Genomic DNA, 12,621 nt, shown 5'->3' with positions numbered 1-12,621 from the left:
TATTTTTATACTTTTTAAAAAATGTTACACTATTTTGCCCAGAAGATGGCAACAACTGGCTGATGTTGTCTAATCCCAGAAAGTTAATTCTGGTTGAACCTGATCAACACTTTGAAAAACCTCACGAGTTTAAAAAGGCTTTACTGGAAAGTAAAGAAAAAGTTAATAAAGTTATATTTTCATGTTTCAAGAAAGTTCCATAGATGCATTCAAGAGAGAGAGGATTTGAGCTTGACATAAAGGGACTTCATTTTCATGAGCTGTGATCCATAAAAAAAGCAAAATCACAAAATGTGTATTACCAGCTTTATTGAGTTCATTTTTGCCCAGTTGAGTTTTGTTTTAGAGTTAATTGAAAAATTCGAAACAAATGGCTTTTTAAAAAAGAGTTATGAACTTGGTATTTACTCTTGCTGATAAGTTTTCACTTCCATACATGGCTGATTAATTGCAAATAAAGATATTCACAGAACAAAACGGGAAAGGCTAAACGTGTTGCTTGTATTTTAAGAAAGCAAAGCTATTTTTTTTTAAATACAGTATTTTAAGTATGAATAAAAACATCCAAAATATGAGAAGATTCAAAATTAATCCTGTTTGGAATGAAAGGTTAAATTAGAGCCACTGACAACTCAGAACTGATTCCAGTGGTTTTAAGTGCTGTATTGAATATCACAGATAATGAAGGGTTTTTTTTAAAGATTTGTTGAGAGCCGAAGATGACCCCTCCAAATACTTTTATTTTTCTGAATGCTCCCTGTATTCCTCCCCCTCCTTATTTAAAATAATTATGTCTTTGAGACTGGTTGACATTGAGGGGGGGGGCATTTAAAGCTCTCCCCAAAAGTTTGGACCAATTTATTTCTGCCTTAACACTTCCTGGTGAGGGACTGTAGCAGTGCTTTAAAACACCCAAACAGTTGCAGGATTTTAGTCTTCAATTACCTGCTCAGTGGGGGAATTTTATCTGCTTTTATTTTTTTAAATTGGAAATTTAAAAAAAAAAGTTTTTAATTGCTTTTGAGTCATTGTTTTATCCGATCCTTTAGAAAATTGATATTCCGAGAGTTTGCCCTTATTAGCAAATGTTTGCTAATAAAGTCCAAGCCTCAGTTTATCGATTTTCTAGGGGAGTGGATAAAACATGACAAAATTTTAAAAAAAATATTGAATATGTATTATTTAAATAAAATATGTATTTATTATAAAATGTCACGTGGCTGCTTAAGAATCCGTTGGAAAGATTGTTTTGCAGCGCAGGTGTAATTTTTCTGGCGCCTTTTCTACAGAAGCCATAAGTGACTCAAATGTGCATGCAGATAGTGGCAGCCCATAAAACCTTCGTGTTTTTCGGCCGTGGCAAACTAAATAAGATCGAGCGGGTTGCAATTCCCCACACCTTATTTTAACTACAAATTTTCAATGTCGGGTGAGGAACGCTGAGGTAGAGGAGGGGAAAACATAAGGGGTTAAGGGAAACCAGAGAGTCGGAAGCGCCAACACGAGAGGAAAAAGCCCAAGGCAGCATTGTTTCGAGTGTTGGCGCGAAAGCGCCGCCGCTCTAGCCCTCCGCCTCGGTGGTGCGCGCGCGAGAGGAAATGCGCGGGAGGAAACGGCGGCTCACGTGACCCGCGCCGCCGCATTCTTCCCGTCAGCCATTTTAGATCGGAATCAGCCAGGCGGCGCCATTAAAAGTGCGAGAAAGGAAGGAAATAAAACCGGAGACCTCCCGTTTCCTTCCCCTGTGGAGAACAACGCTTCTTTTTTTTTATTTCCCCCCCCTTCAGCGGCATATTTATTTCTCTTTCCCCGGTTCGGAACCGGGCCACTCTTATTTTAACCCAGCCGGGGAAGCACCCCCCCCTCATGTCGGACGACCAGTTCGCCGGAGACGAAGCGCTGGCGGAGACTTCGGAAGAGAGCGAGCAGCTCGAAGGGATCCTGGCTCCCGGCGGCGAGGGCATGGAAGAGTCCGAGGGAGGAGGAGGTGAAGGAGAAGGAGAAGGCGGAGGGGGAGGCGGCGGCGGCGGCTCAGGCGAATCGGAGGGAGCCAAAATCGACGCCAGCAAGAACGAGGAGGATGAAGGGTAAGCCGGAGGCCTCCTTTCCTCTTCTCTCCCCCCCGCCCCCAACCATCGCTTACGGTCTGCAGGAGGCGACGGGCGTCCTGAGGGGATCGCCTCTTGCAGGAGAAACTCTGGCGGCCGCTTCTTTATTTATTTATTTCGTCAAGCATGAATTAGATAACAGATATAAGTCTAAACATCATTACGAATACATGAAATGAATACGAATACAAGGGAATATTAGGACAGCGACGCTAGGCAAGTTGGTGCGCTTATGCAAACCTCTTTTACGGACCTCTTTAGGAATGGGGTGAGGTCCACGGTGGACAGTTTGAGATTGAAGCTGTTTGAGGGTTTGAGGCTGTAACAACGGAGCCAGGTAAGAGCATTCCAGGCGTTGACCACTCTGTTGCTGAAGTCGCATTTTCAGCAATCGAATTTGGAGCGGTTTACCATAAGTTTGTATCTATTGTGCACTCGGGTATTATTGAGGTTGAAGCTGAAGTAGTTGTTGACACATAGGACGTCGTAGGAGATAATTTTGTCTACTACGCTTAGGTCAGACCGAAGGCTGCGTAGTTCTAAGTTGCCCAAAATTTCGAGCCTGGTGGCATAAGGGATTCTATTGCGGGCAGAGGAGTGGAGGACTCTTCTCGTGAAATACCTCTGGACTCTCTCAATTGTATTAATGTCGGATAAAAAGAGTGGATCCAGGCAGACGAGCTGTATTTGAGAATTGGTTCCCCCCCCACTCCTTCAGTGCACTGAAGTATGCCCGACAGTCGGGCATCGCTGGTGGGGGAGGAGGAGGAGGAAAGTGCGTGGAAAACTCCAGAAGGGGTCACTTTGGGGTCGGTGTTTTAGATTTAAACGGCCATCCTAAGGAAGGATGGAAGTGGCAGAAATTACAGGCAGTCTTCGACTTACAACAGCTTGCTTGGTGACCGAAGTTGGAAACTTTGGGAAAAAAGGGACTTACAGCTGTTTTTTACACTTAATGACCATTGCAGTGTTCCCCTCCCCCCCACATCACGTGATTTACATCCAGACGCTTGACAGAGGATTCACATTTATGACCAGGTGTGCCATTTTACGACCTGATGAGCAAAGTCAGGGGTGGTGGGGGAGCCAGATTCACTTAACCGAATGTGCGAATAATTTTAACAAGTGAGGGGATTAACTTAACAGACGCGGCAAGGGAAAGTCATAAAATGAAGCAAATCTCACTTCACAAATGTCTGTCCCCTAGGGACATAACTTTTGGGGCTCAATTGTGGTTGTAAACTGAGGACTGCCTGTCGTTCGAAATTAACTCAATGGCACGTGGTTTACGGTCATCTTCGACTTAACAGTTCATTTAGTGACTGTTCAAAGTTATGACATGGTGGAAGAACTGATCTGTGATCATTTTTCAGATACTTAACGACTGTTGCAGCATCCCCATGTGATTGAAATTCAGACAATTGACAACTGACTCATATTTGTGACAGTTGCAGTGTCCCTGAGTCATCTGATCACCTTTTGCAGCCGTCTGACAAGCAGAGCGTATGGGGAAACCAGTTTCACTTAACAACTGCAATGATTCAATTAACAACTGTGGCAAGAAAGGTTGTAAAATCGGTCAAAACTCATGTAACAAATGTCTCACTTAGCAACAGAAATATTGGGGTCAATTGTGGTTGTAAGTCGAGGCCTACCTGTATTATTTCATATGCCTTCTCCCCCAGCCAGAAGCAAAATCTATTTTGGAGAAACATGTATTTTAGACCGACATAGTTGGAAAGAACATAAAATGACCTGTGGGATGAAAACAACAATTCTCTTTTTGTTGGTAAAGGGCCATGTATGCAGCTACAAAAATGTATTGTGGGAAATAGGGTAGCACCAGAGAAAGTGTATAGTTTTTTTTCTTTGTTTTGGGATAATAATCTCAAAAGTTTGCTTTAGGTTTGGGCAGTGAATGTGTTTTTAAAGTGAAATGTAGATTAATGAACACATGAAAGGCATTGACATATGGAACCTCATAGATCCTAATGTAGATTTTGATTTTGCGGTTGACATGATTGGCTATTAAATAGTTGGAGGGTACCCAGATATTTGTGAGAAGAAAGCTTTGTGTTGTATACAGTGTGGTATATAGATTTGATTTTCTAAAGCAGAGGATTTCAAACTTTTTCAGTTTTAAAAACTTAGCAGAACCCTAATAGAGAGGCAAATCTCTAGTGATAAAAATTGGCTGAGTTTGAGTGATTTTTTTCCACTTTAATCTGTCACAACTCTAAAGTTGTTGCAGAAAACCCTTTTTAATGCAACCAAAACTAGTACATTATTTTAAAAAGCAGTTCTAGTATTACATATGGTTTGCATGTTTTAATTGAAATAGTCAAGTCAATCATGGTGCATCTGTCTTGTAAATACACAGGTTTTTTGAGGTGTTTGATTTTTTTTTTAACAGTTAAGTAACAAACACATTTATGAACTTAAAGAGGAAGAATCTTCCATTCAATGTGGAACTGTTAACAACATAAAGCAGACCAATAGCTTGCTTAGGACATTTGTCACTTGGAAATTCATCCCCTCCCCCAAAGTCTTTAACAAACATATAGGTGGTGAAGGTTTGGGAGAGATGACAACATTGTTTGGCCTTTAGAGCCACAAGGATATGGCTGGAAATGTTACATTATTAGAATAGGTTAGGATAATTTTAAAAAAAAACTTTGGGGAATGGTTTTTAACAGTTATGAGATCTTAAGTCTTGCTGAGGCTTAAGATACTAATTCTATCTAATTTTATCTCTTGGTTTCCTCCTCTCTCTAAGCTGATTTCCCTTGTCATAAGCCTCTGCAAAGCCATAGAGTCTGGTTTCTGTTTAAATCCCCAATGCTTAATCAGAAATCCCAAATTTTAATTTTGTGGGATGCTTCAATGGCCACATGTGTAGTCATAGGTCCCTGTCTTACAACATGCATCTGGTTATCAGCCTTTGAATAATAGAATCATAGGCCTCAGGGTCTTCTGGTCTTACCCCTTACTCAAGGCAGGAATCTTGTCCCAATCAAATGGTGGTCCGGTCTATTTTTGAACTTTTGTATATTCATCTAATAATTTATTTAATATCTTATTTATCTAATAAATATGCTTATTTATTTTAACCTAAATATGTGCCAGCTGGTTCTTTTTGCATGATCCACTTCTGAGAATTAGTTAATGTTTCCATGTAGAATTTTATTCAGCCCAAATATGAGATGTTCTATCGACATTTGCGTTTCATCACATGCAGTAAACAAGTGTTAAAGTATAAGGTGCAAACTTAAGATAAAAAATTCCATGGCGTTGGCTGGGAAGAGAAGTGAGACTTCAATGTGCTGTTCTGAAGAAGAGATAATTATGGTTTTTTCTTCAGTATTTTTCTTCACATTTTAGTCTTTCCTCCCCACATTTTGGCCTGTTTGGAAAACTTGAATATGTGGTACGTTCAGTTCCCTGATTATAAATTTCTCTGTCTGGCATTGGTATGTAGGGAGCGGCTGAACATGTCCTTACTTATCGTTTTGGAAATTGCTGTTAGAACTTTATATGGCAAAGATTTATAGGAGTAATATCAATGTAAAAATCTCTGACGGAGATTGGGCGGTTTAGAAACAGGAAATATAAATAGATAAAATATTACATGAAAACTTACTTGCTGTAGCATATGGAACTATAAAGATAATGCATGAGTGAGATCTGAAAAATTGGCAATCCATAGTGTTTGATTAGCAAGTTGTGTGTCATGTGCAGTTTATACACAGTTCTCACAGTAACAAAGATTTACTTTCAAAATCGAGAGACTGAAGCTGACACTATTAGTATTTTTAAATTTGGTGCAAATTGATATGCATTCAGACAAAAACACTTGTGCTTGCACTAAGGTCTAAGACACCCATCACTTTGTTTTGTTGCAATATAGAGTAAAAGCAGCCTTGGATATGACATGTAAGCAGAGCCAGCCAGTTGTGTGGTCACTTCCATGCCAAGGTGGCAGCCCTACTTTAACTCTTATGTAGGTAAGCGAATAGCTATGGGGAGTATTTTAGGCTACTGAGTGGGTGTTAGCTTGAACTGTCAGCAGAATGGAGGAAGGAATGAGGCTTTGCTGTTTGGACAGTACTATGATTAACTTTGCTATTTAAGTGAAAAATCCTATGTGTCCTGTTCTGAGAGAGTCTTTCAGACTCATTGGCAGCCATTAGGCTTAGCTAAATGTAAGGGGCTTTTCTTTTGCTGATTTTCTCTTCATGCAGTAATACCAGGCTGAAGGAACAGTTTCCATTTGCAGATCACCCTCTAGCTAGAAAAGTTTTTGAAAAATAAGATCTTTGGTGTGAATCTTCTCCTCCCAAGATTCATTGATTGAATCAGTGGGGTTTGTGTGTGCGGCCCCTGCAGCTGTACTGTACACTTATTTCTCCTAAATATTAACATAAAGAATACATTTCAAACCCACTTCATTTTTCTAGTGCATTTAGGTCACAGAAGGTGATTGTGAATGCGGATGATTTGTTTTTAAACATTTTTGTAATCTTGGAACCTTAAAGGACAAATTGGTATACTTGTGACATACGCTGCTATATAGTGTTGATAATTTACAGCTTTAAACTCAATTGTGTCTACAGAAAAATGTTCATCGGCGGCCTTAGCTGGGATACTACAAAGAAGGATCTTAAGGATTACTTCACAAAATTTGGTGAAGTTGTAGATTGCACTCTGAAGTTAGACCCAATTACAGGGCGGTCAAGAGGCTTTGGCTTTGTGCTGTTTAAAGAATCTGAGAGTGTGGAAAAGGTAAGCTTGTTTTTATTTCTTTCTATCTAGACAAGCTGCCTAGAATCGTCTCCAGGCGAGATGGGTGGCGTATACATTTAATAAACAAAATAAACAGATAAGCACACATCAGAAATGAAAAAGTGAAAATATTGTGCCAGTTCTTGAGGTTCCGTTAATTTGAAGGCTGTACAAATGATAAGATAAGGGTTGTTGCATTATAGTAATAAAAAACGTAATATGTTTTATTTTGGAAACCTTTTTTTAAAAAAGAAAAATTCCTTTCAGGTCATGGATCAGAAAGAGCACAAACTGAATGGCAAAGTGATTGATCCTAAAAGAGCTAAAGCAATGAAAACAAAAGAACCAGTGAAAAAGATTTTTGTGGGTGGCTTATCTCCAGATACGCCAGAAGAGAAAATACGGGAATATTTTGGAGGTTTTGGTGAGGTGAGTTAATTGTTTTCATGTCTTGGTTAAAGAATTCTTAATTATTTAGATAATGGTATAATGTCTTTGAAGAAGAAAATGTAGTACAAATAGTCCTTGACTTATGACCACAATTGAGCCCAACATTTATGTTGCTAAACAGGACAGTTAAGTGAATTTTGCCCCATTTTACGACCTTTCTTGCCACAGTTGTTAAGTGAATAGATGCAGTTGCAAGTTAGCAACCCCGGTTATTACGTGAATCTGGCTTACCCATTGACTGTGCTTGTCAGAAGGTCGCAAAAGGGGATCTCACCTGTCCTTGGAACACTACAACCATCATAAATATGTGTCAGTTGCCAAGCATCTGCATTTTAATCATGTGGACACTAGGGGTGAAAAATGGTTATAAGTCACTTTTTTTCAGTGCCATTGTAACTTTGAACGGTCACTCAATGAACTGTTGTAAGTCAAGGACTACCTGTATTTGTTTTGGGTGTTAGTTTGGCCAGTTTGTTTGATTCACACTTGTTTATGTAAATACCAGTTTTAATCTTGTCTTCAATTAGAGGGCACAAGTGCATAGAGTTTATAATCTTAAATTATAACAAAGCAAGTGCTTCTTGGGATGCCTTATTTTTTTCACCCAGAAGCCAATTTAAGCATTGATCTGTCACTGATTAGAATGTCGTAATTGAATTGGTGATCATTTTTGGAATTGTGAGGTAATACCAACTTCACTAAAATCAACAGATGTTTTAGCACTGACTTAAATGGAGAGGGGGAGTTGCACTCATTTTATTGTAGAAGAAATTCTATTATATGAACAGAGCATTTCAAATTAAATCTAAGTACCAGTAGTTAGTTTTGCAGAGGTGAGTCAAATTTTAGCCATCTTTTCTATAAAAGTGAAATCATTATAAATATATAGAGCTACCTTGTCTTAGTAAGTGTATAGATATACGTAATGATTTATAAAGAGGTTGAACTGGATTTTATATGGATTTTGGTAATTACCAATTTTATGTATACTCGTAAATAAATAAAAGTTCATTTATGATCAGCAGTATAAACATTCTAACTCAGTAAATGGTCTAATAGGAAGTTTCTTCAGATTATTTAGTATAATGGTTGCTTAACCTTAATAAATAAATGACTGTTAAGCTTTATAACAATCGGACTACAGAATAACTGATTTTTATCAATCTTGTTTGGTATATTGATCAGGTAGAAGCAATAGAACTTCCTATGGACAACAAAACCAATAAGCGCAGAGGATTTTGCTTCATTACTTTCAAAGATGAAGAACCAGTGAAGAAAATCATGGAGAAAAAATATCATAACGTTGGTCTTAGTAAAGTATGTTTCAAGCTATGATTCCAAAACGCCTTCTTTTTAGAAAGCGAATCCTGTTTTTGTTCAGGTCAGTGCTTTGAAGATTGCAGTATAGACAGGAGAGAACACAAATGGAGAGGCTGGTGTGGATTCCTTGGATGAAGCGACACTTGTAACAAGTGTGATGCATTTTTTGCATGCTTCTCAAAAATCCTCTGTTTGGTGAACAACTACTTGGAATCATTATCTGTGATTAACCACACACAGTCCTTTGATCTTCATTCAATCTATACACCAATGAGTTGGTAGTTTTGAAAGAGATTGCATGTTTTTGCAGAACGAGAAAAATTAATAAGGGGTGCTATGTGCTACAATGTTTTTTTCCCCTCCATTACGCCATAGGTTACATTATTTTGTGTATATGTCTCCCTGTGTACAGAGTATGTGTGTTTGTGTTATGTAGTCTATTTTTTTTTGTTTCAATAAGATTTACTGTTTTCTAATTGCTTTCGATTTGATGTAGCTTATTAATGGTGATAGTAATTTCAAAAAGATTCTTCTGAAGTGTATGGTAATGGGTTATCAATTTTTTACTAATGGTGTTTTCTTGCTTTTACAATTTTTCCCCTAGTAACAGTATTTGGAGCATATATTACTTGGCGAAATTAAGTTAATTTCAAAAGCAAACATTTAATAACGTTTTGCCAGTTACAAAAATATTAAACCTGTCTCATTAAGTAGGTACTGCTGAAACATGCATAATTCTTACCAAGGTATTTGAGAGAACGTGATGTGATGCTAACCCTTTAAAAGAAATTAAATTTGCATTTTCTGTGAAGTAAATTTTTTAAACAATTACACTCGCAAATCATATGAGGAATATATTGCTTTGCCTTCCCCAGTGAATATAGAAGCATTAACGTCATAGTTAAAGATGATAATATGGAGTCGATAATTGACACTTCACAAAAATATCTAAATAATCGGTTGTCTCTTTTTTTAAAATATTTCAGTGCGAAATAAAAGTAGCAATGTCAAAAGAGCAATATCAGCAGCAACAGCAGTGGGGAACTCGAGGCGGATTTTCTGGAAGAACCCGTGGCCGTGGTGGAGGTAGGTTTCTGCATTAAAAAAAAATGCTGGACTTTTCCACATATCTGAGTGTTTTTTGAGTTTCACGATTCTTGTCAATAATTCAGCCACTGGCTTTGTGTTTAGATGAAGAGATTAATTTGTGTGGCGTTATTTTCAAATTTGAGAAGGAACTGCTAGAGGGAATAATTTTGAGCAGTTGGGAAAGTTATGTAACCCATCCACACGTGTGGCACAATGTGATCCAGCTGCTGTTACTGCTGCTGCTGCAACATCATAAAAAAACCTTCGTTGGCTTGCCTGAAATGAAACACACAGAGACTGCATAAAATTAGGTCAATGAGAAATGCCTTAGCCAGCATCACAAGCAATAATTTCTCCTTACACCTGAATTTCTCCCCTGAATCCAGACAGGAAAGAGTCGGACTCAAAGTTGGTTAGCCCTCCATTTCTGGCCTGCTTATCTATGCCCTGCTATCCCCTCCCTCCATAAAAAAATGGAAAATAGGTAGCAAGAGGAAGTATTGCTGAGGTGTTTCCGTTTTCTCTTTTTAATACCTTTTCTAAAAAATATATAAAAAGCATGAGGCAGCTCGCTTCAACAAAGGTGCCTGACATTTTTGCTTGGATGGCAACTCGCCAGCAAACTTTGGGTATATTTTGCCATGTTATTTAGTACCTGAGCTGCAGGGTGAATGGCTTAATCATCATTCATTAGCATAAAATTTGTGCAATATACAAATTTATGTACTGTATTTTTCGGAGTATAAGACGCACCGGAGCATAAGATGCACCAAGGTTTTGAAGAGCCAATTTTTTTTTAAAAAGGTTTTGCACTCTGCAGACCTCCCCAAAACGGCCTGTTTTTCGTGAAAAAGGGCCTGTTTTTTTTAAAAAAAGAAGGGCATGAATAGCCTTTAGGAGGCTTGTAGAGTGTTCGGGAGGAGCAAAAAACGGGCCTGTTTTTCATCAAAAAAGGGGGGGCATTAGGAAATTTATAGAGTGGGGCTGGTGGGGAGGGCAAAATTGAGCAAAACTGAGGGGTTTTTGCTCATCCCCCCCCAGGCCCCAGGAGCTCTCTGAAAGCTTCCTACAAGCTATGCACGGCCATTTTGGTGAAGGGGTGGTGGTGGTTCAGGAGGCCAAAAATGCTGTATTCGGTATATAAGACGCACCCAGATTTCAGCCTCCTTTTTGAGGGAAAAAGTGTGTTTTACACTCCAAGAATATGGTATATTGTCCATAATTATGAATATAAATTCATAATTTATGTATATTGTACATAACATTATGTATATGTATGATGTTTTTGGAAACAAAGTACTGTTTCGAAGGGCCAGTTTGCTTGAATGCAATATCAGATAAAACCTCAGGTTTGTTTTAATTCTCTTGCTGCAATTTTGTTGTAGGCTCCAGTCAAAACTGGAACACAGGATACAATAACTATTGGAACCAGGGGTACGGCAATTACGGATACAACAGTCAAGGTTATGGAGGCTACGGAGGCTATGACTACACCGGCTACAATAACTATTATGGATATGGAGATTATAGCAGTACGTATTCGGCAAAAAATTTATCTTGATGCATTGTTGGGTAAAGAGTTTTATTTCAACCCTAAAACTACGAGTTCACAAAGTTGTACCAAAGCATTCCAGGTCAACTATGGTTCTGGACAATGAAGACATAATTCTGGAGTTTGCATGAAACAAAACCTGGAAAGGTCACGTTGGCTGATATGGATGAGCCTGGTGCTTCTCACCTCTCAGCTTCTTCACATGCCTTGTGCATTGCCTAACCATCCATTTCCTCAGAGCCTTCCTTCTTGTGCCTCTATTTAGCCATTTCAAGCTGCCATCACTGCTGTCTTGGCCTCCTCTCCCCAAAACCTCCCTACCTGGAAAACATGTCTTCAGGGCTGGGCTTCAAAATTTTTAGCAACGGGTTTTCCACCTGGTCGCTGGGTGGGCATGGCCATGATGGGTGTGACCTAGTTGGCCGCCTGTACCACAGCGGGTGGGTGGGGGTGTTTTCGCCCTTCCTGGGCACCCGGAGGCTTTCCTCGCGCCTCTGGGAGGGCGAAAACAGCCTCTCCTGGGCTCCGGAGGCCAGAAATGGGCCTGTTTCCAGATTTCCGGAACTTCTGGGAGGCCTGTTTTTCGTCCTACCTGAGCCTCTGCCCGGGCCCTGCACTTACCTGGGATCCAAAGTGGGCCGTGTGGAGACTCTTGGGAGGGTTGGGGTGGGGCCTGACAAGGGTGGGATTTGCAGGTTCGCCAAACTGGGCAGATCCTTAGCTAGAGGATCACCCGAACCCATGCCAACCTGCAGCAGCCCACCCCTACACGCCTTTCATTCTGGACGTAGGTCATCTGAAAGGAGCTATTTCATATAAATCAGGGGTGTCCAAACTTGGGAACTTTAAGACTTGTGGACTTTAACTCCCAGAATTCATGCTGGCTGGGGAATTCTGAGAGTTGAAGTCCACAAGTCTTAAAGTTCCCAAGTTTGGACACCCCTGATATAAATGTAGCCCTTGACTTACAACCACAATTGAGCCCAAGATTTCTGTGGCTAAGCGAGACATTTAAGTGAATTTTGCCCATTTTAGGCCCTTTCTTGCCACAGTTGTCAAGGCAATCACTGCAGTTGTTAAGTTAGTAATACAACTGAATCTGGCTTCCCCATTGGCTTTGCCTGTTAGAAAGTCACCCTGGGGCACACTATAACCGTCATAAATACGAGTCAGCTGCCAAGCATCTGAATTTTTATCACCTGACCATGGGGATGGCCGTAAGTCACTTCTTTCAGTGCCGTAGTCATTTTGAACACTCACTAAGCAAACTGGTAAGTCGAGGATTAACTATGCAGAATATTATGCAGTTTCTCTCTTATT

General features: G+C 39.6%; 1 protein-coding gene across 7 annotated transcripts in view; it reads left to right on the top strand.

Annotated features, from left to right (window-relative positions):
- Window positions 1–1,633: 1,633 nt before the first annotated feature.
- The window catches only part of HNRNPD (heterogeneous nuclear ribonucleoprotein D), a 15,120-nt gene continuing 4,132 nt past the window's right edge, over window positions 1,634–12,621 (top strand). For 3 of the 7 annotated variants that reach the window (XR_014175860.1, XM_081959071.1, XM_081959072.1), the window contains exons 1-6: window positions 1,639–2,087; window positions 6,722–6,890; window positions 7,158–7,323; window positions 8,530–8,657; window positions 9,647–9,746; window positions 11,135–11,281. Coding sequence is in view for 6 of the 7 variants with exons in the window: in XM_081959071.1 (XP_081815197.1) it covers window positions 1,867–2,087; window positions 6,722–6,890; window positions 7,158–7,323; window positions 8,530–8,657; window positions 9,647–9,746; window positions 11,135–11,281 (931 nt within the window). In the remaining variant the exon portion in view is untranslated. Of the gene's footprint in view, window positions 2,088–6,721; window positions 6,891–7,157; window positions 7,324–8,525; window positions 8,658–9,646; window positions 9,747–11,134; window positions 11,282–12,621 lie in introns of all 7 variants that reach the window. The other 4 variants (XM_081959070.1, XM_081959073.1, XM_081959074.1 and 1 more) reach the window with 4 other exon arrangements.

This window comes from Natrix helvetica (assembly GCF_964273705.1).
Source record: "Natrix helvetica genome assembly, chromosome: 7".
In the NCBI taxonomy this organism is placed as follows: Eukaryota; Metazoa; Chordata; class Lepidosauria; order Squamata; family Natricidae; genus Natrix; species Natrix helvetica.
This window is presented reverse-complemented; position numbering and strand designations above follow the sequence as displayed.